Source organism: Octopus sinensis, linkage group LG26, assembly GCF_006345805.1.
Source record: "Octopus sinensis linkage group LG26, ASM634580v1, whole genome shotgun sequence".
Classification (NCBI taxonomy): domain Eukaryota; kingdom Metazoa; phylum Mollusca; class Cephalopoda; order Octopoda; family Octopodidae; genus Octopus; species Octopus sinensis.
In genome coordinates, this window is record NC_043022.1 from 12151846 (window position 1) to 12172228 (window position 20383).

At 41.6% G+C, this 20383-nt stretch overlaps 1 protein-coding gene across 2 annotated transcripts in view; it reads left to right on the forward strand.

The window, feature by feature from the left end:
* Positions 1-19404, forward strand: part of LOC115224751 (transcription initiation factor TFIID subunit 10-like) — a 74590-nt gene extending 55186 nt beyond the window's left edge. Inside the window, exons 2-5 of one of the 2 annotated variants that reach the window (XM_036513683.1) lie at positions 2896-3046; positions 6240-6304; positions 18381-18492; positions 19285-19404. In XM_036513683.1, coding sequence (XP_036369576.1) covers positions 2900-3046; positions 6240-6304; positions 18381-18492; positions 19285-19374 — 414 coding nt within the window. In that variant the 5' untranslated portion in view covers positions 2896-2899 and the 3' untranslated portion in view covers positions 19375-19404. The remainder of the gene's footprint in view (positions 1-2895; positions 3047-6239; positions 6305-18380; positions 18493-19284) is intronic. The other variant, XM_036513682.1, reaches the window with a different exon arrangement.
* The last annotated feature ends 979 nt before the right edge of the window (positions 19405-20383 follow it).

The following is a 20383-nucleotide window of genomic DNA, read 5'->3' on the forward strand; positions in this document are numbered from 1 at the left end:
ATCCAGTGGTTGAGAAGCAATTTTCTTGACCACATAGCTGTTCCTGCACCTAATAATATATATGTATATAGGGCCATGGGAAAGCATCCAACACACTCAGTAAAATGGTTGGTGTTAGGAAGGGCATCCAGCCATAGAAACCAAGCCAAATCAGACTGGAGTTTGGTGCAGCTCCCCGGCTTGCCAGCTCTGGTCAGACTGGACAACCCATGCCAACATGGACAATAATGATATGGAAGACAGACGATATATATATATATATATATATATCAAATGAAATAAATGAAAAACAGGACGCAAAGGATTTTGCGGTACATATGTTTCGGGCTTTATAGAACAACTTATTCTTACATCAATGCATAATTGATATAATAGATAGATCAAAAGCCTTCTTCAGCCGCGTACAATTGCTACACCAAAGACTTGTATCACATTATAAAAGGTTTGAGAAAAAAACCGAGTTTCATTCGGAAAGTATGTTTGTAAATCTTCATAGGCGTACGTGGTATTGTTAGACTCCAAAACAAATCGTCCACACCGTTTTTTCATTCGATATAGAATATATATATATATATGTATGTGTGTGTATAATGTCCATAGAATAGGAACAATCTGTGTCAGTTTTTGACAATTTTGTGGGGGCCAGGTTGGGTAGGACTGTATTCAGAAGTTATCCAGAATAGTTTGTCTGTCTGTCTGTCATTGTTCTGTTCAAGTTCTGCAATATCTCACTGCAGCCTCTGTGTTCTTGCTTGAAGTTTTGGTGCTTACTCTTGTACAACATCATCTCTGTCCGACGATGGCTTTGAAAAACTTTAACAAACAACACACTCTTACATCATGGTCTAATTACTTACAATTTCGTAGTGGTAGTGTAGAATTAGTGTCGTAGCTATAGTTACTTCCTCTCCCCCTCTGCTTCTTCTTCTTCTTCTTAGCAGGAAGTCTAGATGCTGTGATGTTGGGAGTGATGGCGGCGGTGGTGGTGGTGGGTGCTGGCATCTACTGTAGAGATCAAAAATAGAATTGAAGGCAGGAAATCTGATAGCTGAACTTGGTTACTTTTTCTTTATATTAAAATTTTTTTTTATCGTTTATATTGCTGGGAGGACGTATGCATGCTTGTGTGTATGGCATACATACATTCATTTATATATATATATATATAAAATAAACATTGGAGCTGTTCCCTACCCCTGCATAGAAATTGTTGGTGGTACTCAGAGGTATTGCAAGCTCTTCTGAATTGATTGCAATTCTGCATCATCAGCAGGTATCTCAGGGTCACAAGTACTTTGTCGCCTTAGCCTCTAGGCTTCACCAACTTAAGGGTTTCACCTGCAATCTTTTGCCAGCCATGGCCAGTTTGAACTATTTTCACTGCTGTTCCTATTTCCTTGGTGGCTTTTTTCAGTTGTTTGGATTCTAGTCCAAATCTTCCGTGTTTGGATTGCTCTAGTATTTCTACAGGAAACACACCAACCCAGCAGGGAAGGTGACTTCAATCTAACACACTTGATGCAAATATGTCATTGAAAAGCAAATTTAATGCAGTACGTGTCTGGAGATAATATCTCTTTTTTTTTTTTAAGTGCTGTGTTTAAAAACACAATGTATATCCAAATGAGACATGGGCTACTACAAAAAGGAGCACCAACTGGCTTTGACAAGAAGGGCCAGGGAAAAATCTGTGCTAGGAATATTGTTAAGAGAGAGCATATTTGAAAGATAATTCTAGAATGGATTGGAGTGAACGATGTGATCACAGAGTACCAAAAGCACAAGTTCTTCTGGACCGGACAGAGGAACACCTGTTACAGACAACAGGTGGACCCATGCAGTTGCCGAGTGGTACCCAAGAGATCAGAAAGGGCCACTTGGAAGATCTCCATGGTGATGAGAAGACAATGTGATCAAGCAGTTTGGGTCAAGGTGGAGAAGGATGGTGCAATTGACACAAAATTGGGAGCACATTGTGATGGTGTAGTTGATGCTGTGAAATTGGAGTCAGAGATGAAAATCATTTCGGCTGTTTTCGTTATGCTAGCACCTGCCATACGAGCACCAATAATTTGACCTCTTTGACTGTCTGATTGATCTGTCATTTTAATTAAGTTTAATTACATTTTTCTGATGATATCTAAAAAAAAAAAAAAAAAAGCAGCTATTTTAGCAAAACATTAAGCAACACTAATAATAAATCAAAACGCATAAAAATAAACATGCTAGGTGTTTCCGTTATTTTGTCCAACCTCTGTATGTGTGTGTGTGTGTGTGTGTATATATATATATATATATTTTTTTTTTTTCTCTCCTTGTTTTTTTCTGTGTATCTTTCTGTCGAAGAGCATAGGCTCGAAACGTAAAAGACTTTTTCTATTCCTGAGCGCTATACTAATACCTTTGTTTGTTTGTACTCCACCTACCTTTGTCTTTTGTTTATTTTTGTAAACTTTCCCCTTATATATATATATATATATATATATATATATATATGTATATGTATGTATGTATGTGCATGTGTGTATGTATGCACAAGTACCCCATAAATATGCATACATCTTTGGTCTCTGGTTAGATAATGCATTATCTTGTCACAGTCTCTTTTCCTACAACAGTAACCCTTGTGTTGGGAGTTACTTCCCCCCTAGCACCACCTTTCTAAGGGTCTCTGCAATAAAAGGTGTAAAGCACTGAACTTCACCCCTTTAACAAAAATAGAGTCTTCTCTCTCTAAAATATTCTGAGATAGAATCTGTAAACTGAAAACCTGGTTTTATGGATTAACTGGTAAGACTTGAATACAAATGCTTGGATCTGTTCTTTTTTTTCTTCTTTTTTTTTGTTTTCCGTCCATCTGCTGTTTATTAATGTTTTCCTCTCTTTTCTTGTTTCAGTGATGGAAGACAGCGGAGCTATGGCCGCGACAGCTGGTGGTGGCGGTGGTGCTACAGCTGGCCAGGTAATGACTGGACCTCATGAAGTAAAGACTGCTGGTGTTCCTCTCAGTGATTTCATTCTTCAGTTAGAAGACTACACAACAACAGTCAGTACAAACTTTCGTTTATCCTCTCACCCTTTCTCTCTCTCTCTCTCTCTCTCTCTATCTATCTTATCTCTCTATCTATCTTGCTATCAACCTGTTAGCCTACCTATCTTATCTCTCTCTCTATATATATATGTGTGTATGTGTGTATATATATATGTGTGTGTATATATATACATGTGTGTATATATATACATGTGTGTGTATATATATACATGTGTCTGTATATATATACGTGTGTGTATATATATACATGTGTGTGTATATATATACGTGTGCGTATATATATATGTGTGTGGTTATATATATATATGTGTGTGTGTATATATATATATATGTGTGTGTATATATATGTGTGTGTGTGTGTTATATGTGTGTGTGGGTATATATATATATATATATATATATATATATATTGTCGGGGTGGGTGGCGTGTGTCTGTGTGTGTCAAAAAAGACCTTTATCGTGATGTGACAATATGTAAAAACATTTTGACAACAGAAATATTTGTTTACTATATCATCCTCATTATCATTTTACATCTGGGGTGGTGGGTGAGTAGATGGGTTTGATATATAATGTACATGAACTTTAGGTTAGTTGAAATATGTTTGGACATATTTTAACTTCTAAGGGCAACTTCATTGCAGTTACCACGGAGAAGAAATTCTTACTATGGCAAAAGATGTAAAAACCACCTTCATTTGCTCAGTGTCTCCCCCTAGCAGACTCTTAGATGTGTTTCTAGCTTATGATTCTGGGTTCAGTTCCTGTTCCTTGCCTTGCAAGTGACTTGGTGACCCTACCAATGCTGGTGTCACGTAAAAAGCATCCAGTCCACATTGTAAAGTGGTTGACATTTGGAAGGGCATCCAGCTGTAAAAACCTTGCCAAAACTGACCTGTCCTGCGTTGGTGCCACGTAAAAAGCACTCAGTCCACTCTTTGGGGTGGTCGATGTTAGGAAGGGCATCAAGCTGTAAAAACTTTGCCAAAACTGACCTGTCCTGCGTTGGTGCCACGTAAAAAGCACTCAGTCCTCTCTGCTGGGTAGTCGATGTTAGGAAGGGCATCCAGCTGTAAAAACTTTGCCAAAACTGACCTGTCCTGCGTTGGTGCCACGTAAAAAGCACTCAGTCCTCTCTGCTGGGTAGTCGATGTTAGGAAGGGCATCCAGCTGTAAAAACCTTGCCAAAACTGACCTGTCCTGCGTTGGTGCCACGTAAAAAGCACTCAGTCCTCTCTGCTGGGTAGTCGATGTTAGGAAGGGCATCCAGCTGTAAAAACCTTGCCAAAACTGACCTGTCCTGCGTTGGTGCCACGTAAAAAGCACTCAGTCCTCTCTGCTGGGTAGTCGATGTTAGGAAGGGCATCCAGCTGTAAAAACCTTGCCAAAACTGACCTGTCCTGCGTTGGTGCCACGTAAAAAGCACTCAGTCCTCTCTGCTGGGTAGTCGATGTTAGGAAGGGCATCCAGCTGTAAAAACCTTGCCAAAACTGACCTGTCCTGCGTTGGTGCCACGTAAAAAGCACTCAGTCTCTCTGCTGGGTAGTCGATGTTAGGAAGGGCATCCAGCTGTAAAAACCTTGCCAAAAACTGACTGTCCTGCGTTGGTGCCACGTAAAAAGCACTCAGTCTCTCTGCTGGGTAGTCGATGTTAGGAGGGCATCCAGCTGTAAAAACCTGCCAAAACTGACCTGTCCTGCGTTGGTGCCACGTAAAAAGCACTCAGTCCTCTCTGCTGGGTAGTCGATGTTAGGAAGGGCATCCAGCTGTAAAAACCTTGCCAAAACTGACCTGTCCTGCGTTGGTGCCACGTAAAAAGCACTCAGTCCTCTCTGCTGGGTAGTCGATGTTAGGAAGGGCATCCAGCTGTAAAAACTTTGCCAAAACTGACCTGTCCTGCGTTGGTGCCACGTAAAAAGCACTCAGTCCACTCTTTGGGGTAGTCGATGTTATGAAGGGCATCCAGCTGTAAAAACCCTGCCAAAACAGACACGGAAGTCTGGTGCAGTCTTTTGCCTGGCTAGCCCCTGTCAAACTGTCCTATCCATGCCAGCATGGAAGGTGGACATTAAACTGTGATGATGATGATGGTGATGATATTAACATCTATATGTTCAAAGGAGGCACAGACATGGCTGTGTGGTGAAGAAGTTTGTTTCCCAACCACATGGTTTTGGGTTCAGTCCCACTCTGGAACATAGAGCAAGTATCTTCTGCTGTAGGCATCCTCACCTTTCTTAGTAGATAGAAACTGAAAGAAGCCTGTTGTGTGTGTGTGTGTGTGTGTTTGTGCCTCTTTGCCATGACCTTGTGTGATAGTTGTAAGCGAGGGTCACTGTCACACTCTTTCACAATGTCATTCGTTTCCAATTTCCCACGAAAACCTGTCTACTCATGAGGAAATATTACCTTGCTTGGAAACAAGGGAGGGCTTTCAACAGGAAGGGCCTCTGGCTGTAGAAAATATGCCTCAACCAATCCTGTCTGCCCCATGCAGACATGGAGAGAGGACATTAAAGCAATAAGGATGATGATCATGATGATATTCAAAACAGGTTCTAATTAAAACTTTATAAGTTTTATTAATGTTACTTTTTCACACCCCATTCTGAAGTAATCTGTGCCCTCCGAAAATGTTACCATATCCCACATTTGGGGGGATTACCCCTATCTTGAATGTGGCCAACACTATCTGTCCTGCCAATCCCAGACAGCAAATCGTTGGTCCTGCTTATTTAGTATTGTATGTCCTAATTAACTAAGTTAATGATAAAAATTCTACACTTTCAGGAGTGGGAGTGGCTGTGTGGTAAGTAGCTTGCTTACCAACCACATGGTTCTGGGTTCAGTCACACTGTGTGGCACCTTGGGCAAGTGTCGTCTACTATATAGCCTATGTGTGTGTGTGTGTGTGTGTGTGTGTGATTTTCCCTCCACCATCGTTTGACAACTGATGTTGGTGTGTTTACGTCCCCATAAGTTAGCGGTTCAGCAAAAGAGACCAATAGAATAAGTATTAGGCTTACAAAGTATAAGTCCTGGGGTCGATTTACTCGACTAAAGGCGATGCCCCAGTATGACCACAGTCAAATGACTGAAAGAAGTAAAAGACTGAAAGAGTAATTGTTGTGATATTACCTGAATTAATTAAATTAACTAATCTGTTAGACTTTCTTTTTCACCACAGATCCCAGACTCCGTCACAGCCTATTACCTTAATCGAGCCGGCTTTGATGCCTGTGACCCTCGAATGTGAGTAGCCCATAGTTTTTCTCTCATCTTTTATTTAATTCTATTCCAACCATTTTTCTACAGACATGCACTGCTTTTGTCTCAATTGACATTGTAAAATAATGAAGAATTTATTCCATTAACTTTGTTGTTATTGAGCAGGCATTTGGAACATAAATTAACACAAAATGAACTTTTTTCTGACTATATTTTTGTAGACATAACTCTGCCTTTGTTTCAGTTAATTTTGTGAAGTAATGAAATATAAATATATATACAGGGTGATTCAAAAGTCACCATGCATATGAACAATTTATTTTTTTTAAAAAGTAAAAAATAAATGCGCCCTTTTAAAGCCTAGTCAGGCTCATGAGCCCGGTTTCCCGGTTTCTATGGCATATGTGTTCCCTAGCTGGACGGGACGCCAGTCCATTGCAGTGTTACTCATTTTTGCCAGCTGAGTGGATTGGAGCAACATGAAATGAAGTGTTTTGCTCAAGAACAAAACGCATCGTCCTGTCCAGGAATCGAAACCACAATCTTACAATCATGATGCTGACACCCTAACCACTAAGCCATGTGCCTCCACAATTTTTTTTTATAAGAAACAGTTTTTTTTTTATTTAACTGTTTCTTATAAAAAAATAAATTTTTCCTATGTATTGCGACTTTTGAATCACCCTGGTGGCACATAAAAAGCATCATCCGTTCATGTCCATTGCCAGCCTCGCCTGGCCCCCGTGCCAGTGGCACATAAAAGCACCATCCGTTCGTGGCCGTTTGCCAGCTCTGTTTGGCACCTGTGCGGGTGGCACGTAAAAAGCACCCACTACACTCACGGAGTGGTTGGCGTTAGGAAGGGCATCCAGCCGTAGAAACACTGCCAGATCAGACTGGGCCTGATGAAGCCTTTCGGCTTCACAGACCCCAGTTGAACCGTCCAACCCATGCTAGCATGGAAAACGGACGCTAAATGATGATGATGATATTTTACATTAACTAATGAATGACAAAGGAACAGGTATTATGTAATCACCTTCAATATCTTACAGCTGCTTCTTCTATAAGAAACATTACATCACAGTTGAGTGTACACACATCATTGTCATCATCATTTAACGCCAGTTTTCCATGCTGGCATGGGTTGGACGGTTTGACGATTTGACTGAGGTCTGGAAAGCCAGCAGCTGCACCAGGCCCCAATCTACAGCTGGATGCCCTTCCTAACGCCAACCACTCTGAGAGTGTAGTGGGTTCTTTTAATGTGCCACTGACACAGGAGCCAGCCAGGGGGCCCTGGTATCGATCACATTCAGATGGTGCTTTTTATGTGCCACCGGCAGCTTTTTACGTGCCACCAGTATGGGAGCCAGTCAGGTGGACTTGGCATTGACTACATTCAGATGGTGCTTTTTATGTGCCACCGGCATGGGAGCCAGTCATGGGGAACTAGCATCGACCACGTTCGGATGGTGCTTTTTACGTGCCACTGACACAGGAGCCAGTCAAGGGGCACTGGCATTGACCACATACTTATATACACACACACATATATATGACACATTCCTCTCAGTTTCTGTCAACCAAATTCATTCATAAATGTTTGGCCAACCCAGTGCTATAATAGACAACTCTTGCACAAGGTGCCATACAGTAGGACTGAACCCCAAACCATGGGGTTAGAAAGCAGGCATCTTAACCACACAACCATGTTTGTACCTATTACACATACAAGCACATACATTCTAGCTTAATAAAAGACAGCATGGTCATAGGTGGAATGCATTTGATCATAGACCTACTGGATCCAGTTTGACCTGGGGCTAAACAACAACACCACCAGCAACAAAAACACCATCAATATCAACAACAATTACAACACTAAATTTCCAAGACCTTCAGTTGGTCAAACTTTCTAGAATAATGTCGTAATTAATGAGTAAAATACATCTTTGTTTGACTTTAATTAAACTAATCAATGGGTTTATTACTAGATATTAATTAAACAGTCTAAACTTAATGACTTTCATTAACTCCACTTGTTAATTACATTGTTACTCTGGGTGGAATAGCATCCATTTGGTAGGTAGATCTCCCATCAGCTGTGTGTGTGTGTGGGGGGGGGATGTGCATACGTGCAGCGACCTTCCATCGGGTATATGTGTGACATCCCATCAGGTACGTGTGTGAGACCTCCAATCAGCTGTGTGCATGCATGCAGCGACCTTCCATCGGGTAGCCCTAGATACACTGTACTTGAATGAAAGATAGGTTGGCCGTATTTGGAATGTCTTCAATAAAGGTTGATCTGGAACTAAAGAACAGCAGCAACAAGAGGAGACACATTTAGAATATTTAGTCCTAGATACACTATGAAAAAATGATGGGGTGATCATGGCTAGAACATCTTTGATCGTAGTTTTATGCTAGAGTAGTACTGACCAAGGACTAGACAGTGACAAACAATGATACATTAGATTATTGTAGTCCAAGGTGCATATGTCTGAATAAAAGATGGGATGGTCATGTCCAGAACACTTTTAATCATAAATTGATTGGGTCATAGCTGACCAGGGCTGAAACAATAAGAAAGAAGGTTAACATTAGATAATGTAGTCCGAGGCACACTTACATCTGCCTTGATCTAGTAAACCTATGATCTAAGACATTCCATCCATGACAATCCCAAAGACTACACTATTTAGTGTTTTCGTCCTCACAGGCACAGGCCATGGCTGTGTGGCTAAGAAGTTTGCTTCCCAACTGCATGGCTTCAGGTTCAGTCCCGCTGCATGGAACCTTGGACATCTATATAGCTTGCAGACTGACCAAATCCTTGTGTGAGGAATCGATAGAAGGAAACTGAAAGAAGCCCATTGTGTGTGTGTGTGTGTGCATCTGACTCGTGCAAGTATGGAAAAGTGGACATAAAAATGATGATGATGACTGAAGACAGTTGAAGGATGATGTGGTTTGAAAAAAGACTGGTTGCTGTTTCTAGCAATCTGAGCTACCACATTGAAGCTGCTTCAGTAATTATTGATTCTAGTGTACCATCTGTGTCAGAACAGAAACAGATGGCAGCTATTTTAATGGTTGCTGCTGTTAAATCATTCTCCTAACCTTACCCCCCCCCCTGTTTATTACCATATTTCTCTTAACAATAACAACGGTAATATATTGTGCTCCCCACCTCCCCCCCCACATTGTACGTCTTTTAATTTACTTTGGAAGTAATTAATAATTTCGAAGGGATTTGTGACATTCAAACGAACTTTCTGTTTCATTATCAGACTGTGTGTTTGGAATAGGAGTTAAGCTTTAAAGAAAAAAAAGGGTTCTTTATTTAACATTGTGGTGGTGTTGGGAATGGTAGCAGAGACGGTTGTAGGATTAGTGGTGGTGATGGTTGTGGTAGAGGTGGTGGTGGTGGTAAATTTTAAAAAGGCGGCGAGCTGGCAGAAACGTTAGCACGCCGGGCGAAATGCTTAGCGGTATTTCGTCTGCCATTACGTTGTGAGTTCAAATTCCACTGAGGTCGACTTTGCCTTTCATCCTTTCGGGGTCGATAAATTAAGTACCAGTTACGCACTGGGGTCGATGTAATCGACTTAATACCTATGTCTGTCCTTGTTTGTCCCCTCTGTGTTTAGCCCCATGTGGGCAATAATGAAATAGGTAATTTTAAATATGGATTATCAAAAACTAAAAGTTTTAAATTGAAGTCCTAAAAGTTGTGGTTGTCTTGGGAAAATTTTAAGATTGGGGTATTGTGAAAGGTGGAGAAAGGGTACATATATATTGTACATACATACACACACACGCACGCACGCACACACATTTACCCCCACTTAAAAGTGGATGTTGTGTTAAAACACAGAATATTACAATCATCATCATCGTTTAGTGTCCACTTTCCATGCTAGCATGGGTTGGACGGTTCAACTGGGGTCTGGGAAGCCAGAAGGCTGCACCTAGTCTGATCTGGCAGTGTTTCTACAGCAGGATGACCTTCCTAACGCCAACAACTCTGTGAGTGTAGTGGCTGCTTTTTACATGCCACTGGCACGGGGGCCAGGCGAGGCTGGCAACAGCCACGATCGGATGGTGCTTTTTACGTGCCACCGGCACGAGGCCAGTCGGGTCGGCACTGGCAACGGCCACGTTCGGATGGTTTTCTTACGTACCACCGGCACTGGTATCAACAGCTGCAATTTCCATTACCATTTTTAAGTGGGGGATAAATATTACCTTTTGGTATTAATGCTTCTGCCCCTAATAATCACACACACACACACACACACACACACACACACACACGCATAAATGCTGTGTGCCTGGTATTTCTGTCAGCTTGTTGGCAGTACTAGTTTTAGTAGAGACTTCATTAACTGATGACTTGGAACTATTATGATATAATCATCATATATTCCATTGTTGGTAATGAACGATGAAGGCGGCGGCGGTTGGCGGGGGTGGGGGGGGGAGAAAAGAGTGATAATGTAGAGAGGAGGGGAGAGGGAAAGACACACAGAGAGCGGCACGTACGTACATAGACACTCAATGTTTTTGTTTCACTCTAATAAAAGCTTGCATTAACAACTTTAAGGTCAGTGTTTGTTTGTGTGTGTGTGTGTGTCTGAATGAGTGTGTGATTGTATGCAACCAGTCATTGCATGTGTGCGGTTGCATGTTTGTGCTCACGTGTAATTGTGTGCATATGACTTGTAACTCTGTGTGTGTGTGTGTGTGCAGCCTGTCATTGCATGTATGTGTGTGTATGCTTGTATGTGACTTTTCACTTAGTAGATTGTTGTTGTAGTGGTGGTGGTTGTTGTGTGTTGTAATTAGTGTAAGTGGGTAGTGGTGGTGGTAGAGGTAGTTGCTGTGGTGATAGTAGTAGTAGTAGTAGTTGCTGTAGTGTTAGTAATTGTGGACATTTGTATTATTGGCTGTGTGGTGGCAGCAGTGGTGGTGTATTGGTACAGGTGGTAGTCATGACAGTAGCAGTAGTGGTACGACAGTGTGGTGGTGATAGCGATGGTATAGGTAGTGTATAAGGCGGCGAGCTGGCAGAAAGGTTAGCACGCCGGGCGAAATGCTTAGCGGTATTTCGTCTGCTGTTACGTTGTGAGTTCAAATTCCGCCGAGGTCGACTTTGCCTTTCATCCTTTTGGGGTCGATAAATTAAGTACCAGTTACGCACTGGGGTCGATGTAATTGACTTAATACCTATGTCTGTCCTTGTTTGTCCCCTCTGTGTTTAGCCCCTTGTGGGTAGTAAAGAAATAGGTATAGGTAGTGTATTGATAGTGGTAGTGATAATGTTAAGTCTGCCCAGCTTGACTCTTCTTGAACTAAAACCCTCAGGGACCTTATTGAAATACTGAATCAACCCACCCAAAATGCCAAACTCCTTGTTGATCTTTGGCATGTTTGGGGTCCACTACTGCCCTTTGTTTTCCCTCATGCTACTTCCTGATTTAGCAAACCTTCACCCAAATACCCTCCGACCTTGACATTTATTTTCTGTCTTTCAGGTGAAGCATATACAGAATTCTATTATTAATTGAGTCCTTTAACCCTTTTGTTACCAACCCGGCTGAAACCATCTCTAGCTCTGAGTACAAATGTCTTGTTTTCAAAAGTTTTTAATTAAAATCTCCCACCAAACCTTAGTCACAATTTATGTCCCTAACTCTAGCTGAATGATAACTAAGTTATTTTACTAAATTCTTTGTTATATTTAAAGTAATTGAAAGAAACACAGAGCATCTCAAAATAAATACAGTAACGAAAGGGTTAAGACAGTAATGTGTGAGTTGTGTGAGATTTGGCTGCTATTTCTAGCAGGTTGAATGTCCATATAGAGGCTCCTTCTTGGGCTGATAAAATGGCTAAATACAGCAACGTTGCCAGTAGAGACTGGAACTTGATATCGTAGATCCCTATTGTTGTTTGCCTTTGTTTTTCATCCCCACCCCAGCACATATGGGCCTTAATCAAAGGTCCTTAATCAAAGGTCATTTCAGTCATGAGTATCCTGTTCATTCATCATTGTTTAAACACCTGCTTTTCTATCCTTGCATAGGTCAGGCAGAAATCATTGAAACAGAATTTCTTTGGCCAGGTGTGTCCTTCCTGTTGCCAACCCTTGTCTGTTTTTCAAGTAAGGTGACGTTCCCCTGTGGACAGGCACGTTTTCTTGAATGACTGGAAATGAATGAATACCTTGTGTTGTGGTGATACTTGTTTCACAACCCTGCAATGTCAAGATAAGGAGATAGAAACACACATACACATACGTATGCTCACACACACACTCACACATGAACACACCAGGCTTCTTTCAGTTTCAATCTTCCAAAACTACTCTCAAGATTTTGGTCAGCCCAGAGCCAGAGTAGAATAACACAATGTCACACAGAGTATACTCTTTTACTCTTGTTTCTGTCATTTGACTGCAGCCATGCTGGAGCACTGCCTTTAGTCGAGCAAATTGACCCCGGGACTTATTCTTTGTAAGCCCAGTACTTATTCTATCAGTCTCTTTTGCCGAACCGGGGACGTAAACACACCAGCACCGCTTGTCAAGCAATGCTAGAGGGACAAACACAGACACACAAATATATACACACACATACATACATATATATATATATATATATATATATATATATATATATATTATATATATACATATATACGACAGGCTTCTTTCAGTTTCCGTCTACCAAATCCACTCACAAGGCTATAGCAGAAGACACTTGCCCAAGATACCACACAGTGGGACTGAACCCAGAACCATGTAGTTGGTTAGTAAGCTACTTACCACACAGCCACGCCTGCGCCTATGATGTCATACTGTCACATACAGTAAGATGTTATGCTAAATGTCACCCTGTTGGTTGTCACACCTAATTGTCCTGCTGTATTTGTCCATTCTTCACCTCACTTTTGAGTTCTGATCTCTCTTTCTGTCCCTCTCTCTTGTTCTTTTTTTTTTTTTGGTTTTTACCAGCCTCCGTGCTGTGGGCACGTAACAAACACCATCCGATCGTGGCCATTCGCCAGTCTCATCTGGCACCTGTGTCGGTGGCGCTTAAAAAACACCATCCGAGCGTGGCCGTCTGCCAGCCTCGTCTGGCACCTGTGTCGGTGCACATAAAAACACCATCCGAGCGTGGCCGTTCGCCAGCCTCGTCTGGCACCTGTGTCGGTGGCACATAAAATCACCCACTATACTCTCGGAGTGGTTGGCGTTAGGAAGGGCATCCAGCTGTAGAAACACTGCCAGATCTGACTGGCCTGGTGCAGCCTTCGGGCTCCCCAGACCCCAGTTGAACCGTCCAACCCATGCTAGCATGGAAGGCGGACGTTAAATGATGATGATGATCATCATCATCTTACTATGGATAAAATGAATTTGTAGTAGTAATGATGGTGGTGGTGGTGGTGGTGGTATTAAATTAAGTGTTGGAGGAATCTAGTGTAGGTAGGTATGTTAGCTACAAGTGATCCAAAGGAAATGTGGTAGCTATTAAAATTAATTAAAAATAAATCTAAATGTAAGGCAATTGCTTTTAGGAAAGGGAAAAAAAAAATGATTAATGTTTTAACTCAGGCTCTTGATCAAGACAGAGTAGAGAGAAAATTGCAAGCATTCCGTGTGTTGCTATGTAGGAGCCCTGGTAAGAATGAAGGAAGGAAGTGAGTGAGTGGTTAGGTATGTAGTTATTGGATAGTGGCAATGGTTAGTGGATGGTTAGGTATGTGGTTTCTGGAGAGTGGAGATGATTACTGGGTAGGTGTGTTGTTTATTGAATATAGGAGAGTGGAAATAGATGGTTGCCAGATGAAGGCAGTTGGTACACAGGTATATGGTATCTGAGTGAAGATAGGTGATGGGCAAAATGTTGATCATATTTAAAAAAAAAAAAGACAAAACAGTAAGCCACAGTAAAGGTTGTGTGTGTGTGTGTGTGTGTGTGTGTTATTTAATGTGGGTATCATAATTTCTGGCATGCAAGTTGAATTTTTTAGACCAAAATTTACAACCCAAAAAAGTTGGTTGACTTACACAGCAAGGCAACTTCAGAAGACCAACAGTTTCATGTGAAATGCAGCAAGATTTGGATAGATAATACTCTTTTCACTCTGTTACTTGTTTCAGTCATTTGACTGTGGCCATGCTGGAGCACCACCTTTGGTCGAGCAAATCGACCCCAGGTCTTATTCTTTGTAAGCTAGTACTTATTCTATCGGTCTCTTTTGCCGAACCGCTAAGTCATGGTGACATAAACACACCAGCATCGGTTGTCAAGCGATGTTTGGCAGGACAAACACAGACACACAAACATATATATATATATATATATATATATATATTATATATACACACATACATATATATATATATACATACACATACATATACACGACGGGCTTCTTTCAGTTTCTGTCTACCAAATCCATTCACAAGGCTTTGGTCGGCCCAAGGCTATAGTAGAAGACACTTGCCCAAGGTGCCATGCAGTGGGAATGAACCTGGAACCATGTGGTTGGTAAGCAAGCTACTTACCACACAGCCACTAATGATGATGTTTGAATGTTTACTTGTTGACACTCTTTGCTGTGTCAAATTGTGTGCTGGATGTCTGGATGTCTGTGGGAGTGTTTGCACTTGTTGGGGAAAAAGAGAATTAAAAGAAATGCAAATGGTTGTTGATGCCCAAGGGAGAGGATGTGTCAATGTGAAAATAAATTTTTGTTGACGGAGAGGAAGAGAGACGGTGGTGTTGGAGTAATCTGAAAGCAGACAGATGTTAGTGGGAGTGGTCCTGGGGAGGCGGGCTTGTGAGTCGTGAGTTTAAGGAACACTGGGGATTCAAGTGCTCTCTGATGCAGTCTATCAAATGTCAGCCTGTTTCACCTCTGTACAAAACATTAAAGAGTTGACATTTAAATGCTGCTAATAAAAAAATTAAAAAGATAATGAAAAAGTAAGAATTGATAGAAGTAAATTGTAAAGTGGTCAGCAACATGGCAGGTAGACTTAGGATCACACAAAGTTATGTTGTTACGATGTTGAAAGGAGAGGTGTTATGATGAGGTGGAGTGGGCCATTTCAGGTTGGATGAGGCACCCAATTACTGCACTCTTCCCCTATGAAACTTGAAGTAGCTCATGCAGAACTCTTCTTGTGTTCATCCTTCATCTTTTACTTGTTCCAGACATTGCATTGTGGCCATGGTGGAGCAACACCTGGAAGGGTTTTAGTTGAATGAATTGACTCTAGTACTTTATTTTTTCAAAAACCTGGCACTTGTTCTATTGGACGCTTTTTACCATACCACTGAGGTTACAGGGATGTGAATAAACCAACTCAGTTGTCAGGTGGTGGTGGCAACAAACACATACATAGACACACATGCACTGATATATATGTATAATGTGCTGCTCCGTGATTCAATTATAAAAGTACTCCACCTGGTGAGAGATACATATTATTTATTTAAAGGACGTAATACATGTCTTTAAGTGTTATTAACAGTTTCATATATTGAGAAGTATCTCAAATGTATTCTTCAGGCATAAACCACATAGAATGAACTGAAAAAAACAGATATGTATTGTGTTCTTTAAATAAATAAATATATATATTTATTTATTGGTTGGCGTTAGGAAGGGCATCCAGCTGTAGAAACATTGCCAGATAAGACCGGAGCCTGGTGCAGCCTTCTGGCTTCCCAGATCCCCGGTCGAACCGTCCAACCCATGCTAGCATGGAGAACGGACGTTAAACGATGATGATGATGATAATATATACACCCACTCACATTGATTTTGGTCATTAGTTCAGTAGCTTCTAGCATCTAATTGACTAGTAGAATACTATGAGAGAACATTCATATATTAATTAGTTAATTAATCAATTGATAATATTCCTTTCTTCCATAACAACATTGGAACAATTTTGAAAAGATGACAAGTACTTCACAATTCCAGTTCTAGAAGTAACAAAAGATACGTCATTTAGTAAAAATACAAATCCATTCTTTTAATTTTATCTTATATATATATATATATATATATCATCATATCATCATCGATTAACGTCCGTTTTCCATGCTGGCATGGGTTGGATGGTTTGACTGAGGTCTGGAGAGCCAGCAGCTGCACCAGGCTCCAATCTGGTCTGGCAAGTTTCTACAGCTGGATGCCCTTCCTAACGCCAACCACTCCAAGAGTGTAGTGAGTACTTTTTACATGCCACCAGCACAGCGGCCAGTAAGGTGGAACTGGCATCGACCACATTCAGTTGATGCTTTTTGTGTGCCATTGGCACGGGAGCCGGTCAGGCGGCATCGGCCCCAGCTACAATATTGGTTTTACTTGATTTAACAGGTCTTCTCAAGCATATCATATCACCCGATGCATCAGGAGTATTCTTAACAGTATTCTTAATATGCATGGCTGCGATCTCACTTTAGTTATCAGGTCTTCTCAATCACAGTATATCTCCAGCGGTACCAGAGGTAATGGTCTCCTGTCATTGCCTCTGTGTGGCCCAGTGTTTGAAGGTCATGCTTCACCACCTCATCCCATGTCTTCCTGGGTCTACCGCTTCCACAGGTACCTTCTACAGTTAGGGAGTGGCACTTCCTCACACGGCTGTCTTCATTCATGGCCATACCAGTGCATTTGATGCTTCTTATGCCCAACTTTTCTCTCAGGGCATTTACACTCTGTCGTGTATGCACATTGACATTACACATCCAGCAGAGCACACTAGCCTCATTTCTTTCAAGCCTACGCATGTCCTCAGCATTCATGGCCAACGTTTCACTGCCGTGTAGCATGGAAGTTCGTATACATCATACAGTCTACATTTCACTCTGAGCGAGAGACCCTTAGTTACCAGCAGAGGTAGGAGCTCCCTGAACTTTGCCCAGGCTATTCTTACTCTAGTCGCTACACTCTCAGAGCAACCACCCCCACTACAGACTTGGTTGCCTAGGTAGCAGAAGCTATCAACTACTTCTAGTTGCTTCCCCTGCATGTGATGGAATCTGTTTTCTGTACGTTTTCAGTGTTTATTGCCAGCGTAGGAGTGGCTGTGTGGTAAGTAGTTTGCTTACTAACCACATGGTTCCAGGTACAGTCCCACTGCGTGGCACCTTGGGCAACTGTCCTCTACTATAGCCTCGGGCCGTCCAAAGCCTTCTGAATGGATTTGGTAGACGGAAACTGAAAGAAGCTTGTGTATGTATGTATATATATATGTGGTCCCCCCCACTCTCTCTTGACAACCGATGTTGGTGTGAATCATTACTGGCGACAAAAAATGGTGCCTGTACATCAATATGAAGCAGTGTAAGAAATGGCTTAACCCCGGTAAACAAGCGACGCCACGCATGAAACAAGATCTTTGCATAAAATGATGTTGTGCATATGGTGGGACTGGGAATGGATTGTCCATTATGAATTGCTTGAACGGAACCAAATGGTCAACGCGGTTCTCTATGTTCAACAGATGGAACGTCTCAACACAGCTATTCAAGAAAAAAGACCTAATCGGCAGCATGGAGTTCTTCTGCTAACGCCCACCCTCATATCGCCAATATGACCAAGGAAACCATTTAAGCACATGGCTGGGAAGTGCTGCCACACCCGCCATACTCTCCTGATTTGGCACCAACGGATTTCCACCTCTTCTGATCTCTTTCAAATGCTATGCGCGGAGTTTCATTCAATACTGATGCAGAATTGAGAGCTTGGTTGGATCAATTTTTCAAATCAAAATCGGGTGATTTCTACCAACGAGGTATTACAAATCTTGTTGAACGTTGGGAAGAAGTTGTAAACAACAAGAGTGAATACATTATTGATTAATTAGTTGTTATTTTTTACTAAACCTTTTAAAAAATTTAAATAAAAAAAAAAAAAACGGCGGGAACTTAGTTGCCAACCCAATATATAGTAGTGTGTGTGTGTGTGTGTGTGTGTGCGTACATACATACACACATGCATTAATATGTGTATGTGTGCATAATATATTGAAAGGTCATTACAGAATGTTTCTTATCTTTTTCAGTGTTCGTCTGATTTCTGTAGCAGCCCAAAAATTTGTGTCCGATGTTGTCAACGATGCCCTCCAGCACTGCAAAATGAGAGCTTCAGGTCAGAGTTCAAAGAAACAAGGAAAGGTAAATCCTGTCTGTTTGTCGTTTGTAAGAGCATGGCTTACATATATTAAAGTAAAGGACTCAATCCTTTGGAAGTAGTGCGTTGTCTGCATTATATACTGAGGTTATAGTAGAAGAGACCTGCTCAAGGTATCATGTAGTAGGATTGAACCTGGAACCATGTGGTTGGATAGCAAACTTCTTACCACACAGCTATACCTGTGCTGGTGTTAATTAACAGAACACTCATTAGTATTTTTAATTGACATTTTGATTTAAACATGAACATTTTAGTAGGGGTAGTCAGATGTGGAGTGATATTTGGCTGGGTAAACAGCACCATTTGAGCGTGGCTGTTGCCAGTGCCGCCTGACTGGCTCCCATGCCGGTGGCACATAAAAAGCACCATTCGAGTGTGGGTCATTGCCAGTGTCGCCTGACTTGCTCCCGTGCTGGTGACATGTAAAAAGCACCATTCGAGTGTGGGTCATTGCCAGTGCCGCCTGACTGGCTCCCATGCCAATGGGACATAAAAAGCACCATTTGAGCATGGGTTGTTGCCAGTGCCGCCTGATTGGCTCCCATGCTGGGGCATATAAAAAGCACCATTTGAGCCTGGTCAATGCCAGTACTGCCAGTCCTCAGTCAAACCATCCAACCCATGCCAGCATGGAAAACGGACATTAAACGATGATGATGATGTGATTATCAGGTAAATTATTCGTTTTTGTTGTATCTTGAAACTGAGATAAGGTTTTTATTTATATTTTATGAGTTTTTTTTTTCTCTTTTTTTTTTCCCAATGTTTTCCAGGATAAACGTTATGCCTTGTCCATGGATGACCTCGTGCCGGCCCTTGCAGAATATGGAATTAACGTGAAGAAACCCATTTATTTTGTGTAACTTTGTATTTAAAAAAAAAAAAAAAAAAAGCGTAACCATGAACCCCTTCTTTTTTCCCCCTCTTCATCGTCACATCCTCGTCACCGACATCATCGACAACATCATCATCACTGACAACAGCAACAATAAATACTACCCACTACTACAAAGACCACCACCACTGACACCACCACCGCCACCACCACCACCATCATCACATCATTCTTTCATTTTAACAGTGGTTTAGATTTTTTTCTTTTTTTTTTCCCAAATTTCGGTCAGCCCCCTTCCCACATCCTCTCCCTAATTGCTGAACAGCAACAACAGGAACAATAATATTGAGTAAAACACACTGGGTGAATAGAAACTGTATGGAAGCCCAACACATAGATTGAACATGTGCATGGACTGTTCACTCCATCCACTGCCCTGTTTACCACCGTCACCACCATTGCCACCACTCCTTGGGCTTTGGGTGCCTCCAGCAAAGTCCAATCAGCTACAGGTGTTTTGCGGTCCTCCAGGTGTTCATTATGAGGACTGTTCTACTACTTCCTACGTGAGATGTGGTTTCCTCAAACTATATAATATATATACACACACACACACATACATATATGCATACATACATACATATATATAGGCGTAGGGGTGGCTGTGTGGTAAGTAGCTTGTTTACCAACCACATGGTTCCGGGTTCAGTCCCACTGTGTGGCACCTTGGGCAAGTGTCTTCTGTTATAGCCTCAAGCCGACCAAAGCCTCGTGAGTGGATTTGGTAGATGGAAACTGAAAGAAGCCCGTCGTATATACGTATATATGTGTGTGTGTGTGTGTGTTTGTGTGTCTGTGTTTGTTACCCCCAACATCGCTTGACAACCGATGCTGGTGTGTTTACGTCCCTGTAACTTAGCGGTTCGGCAAAAGAGACCGATAGAATAAGTACTAGGCTTACAAAGAATAAGTCCTGGAGTCAATTTGCTTGACTAAAGGCGGTGCTCCAGCATGGCCACAGCCAAATGACTGAAACA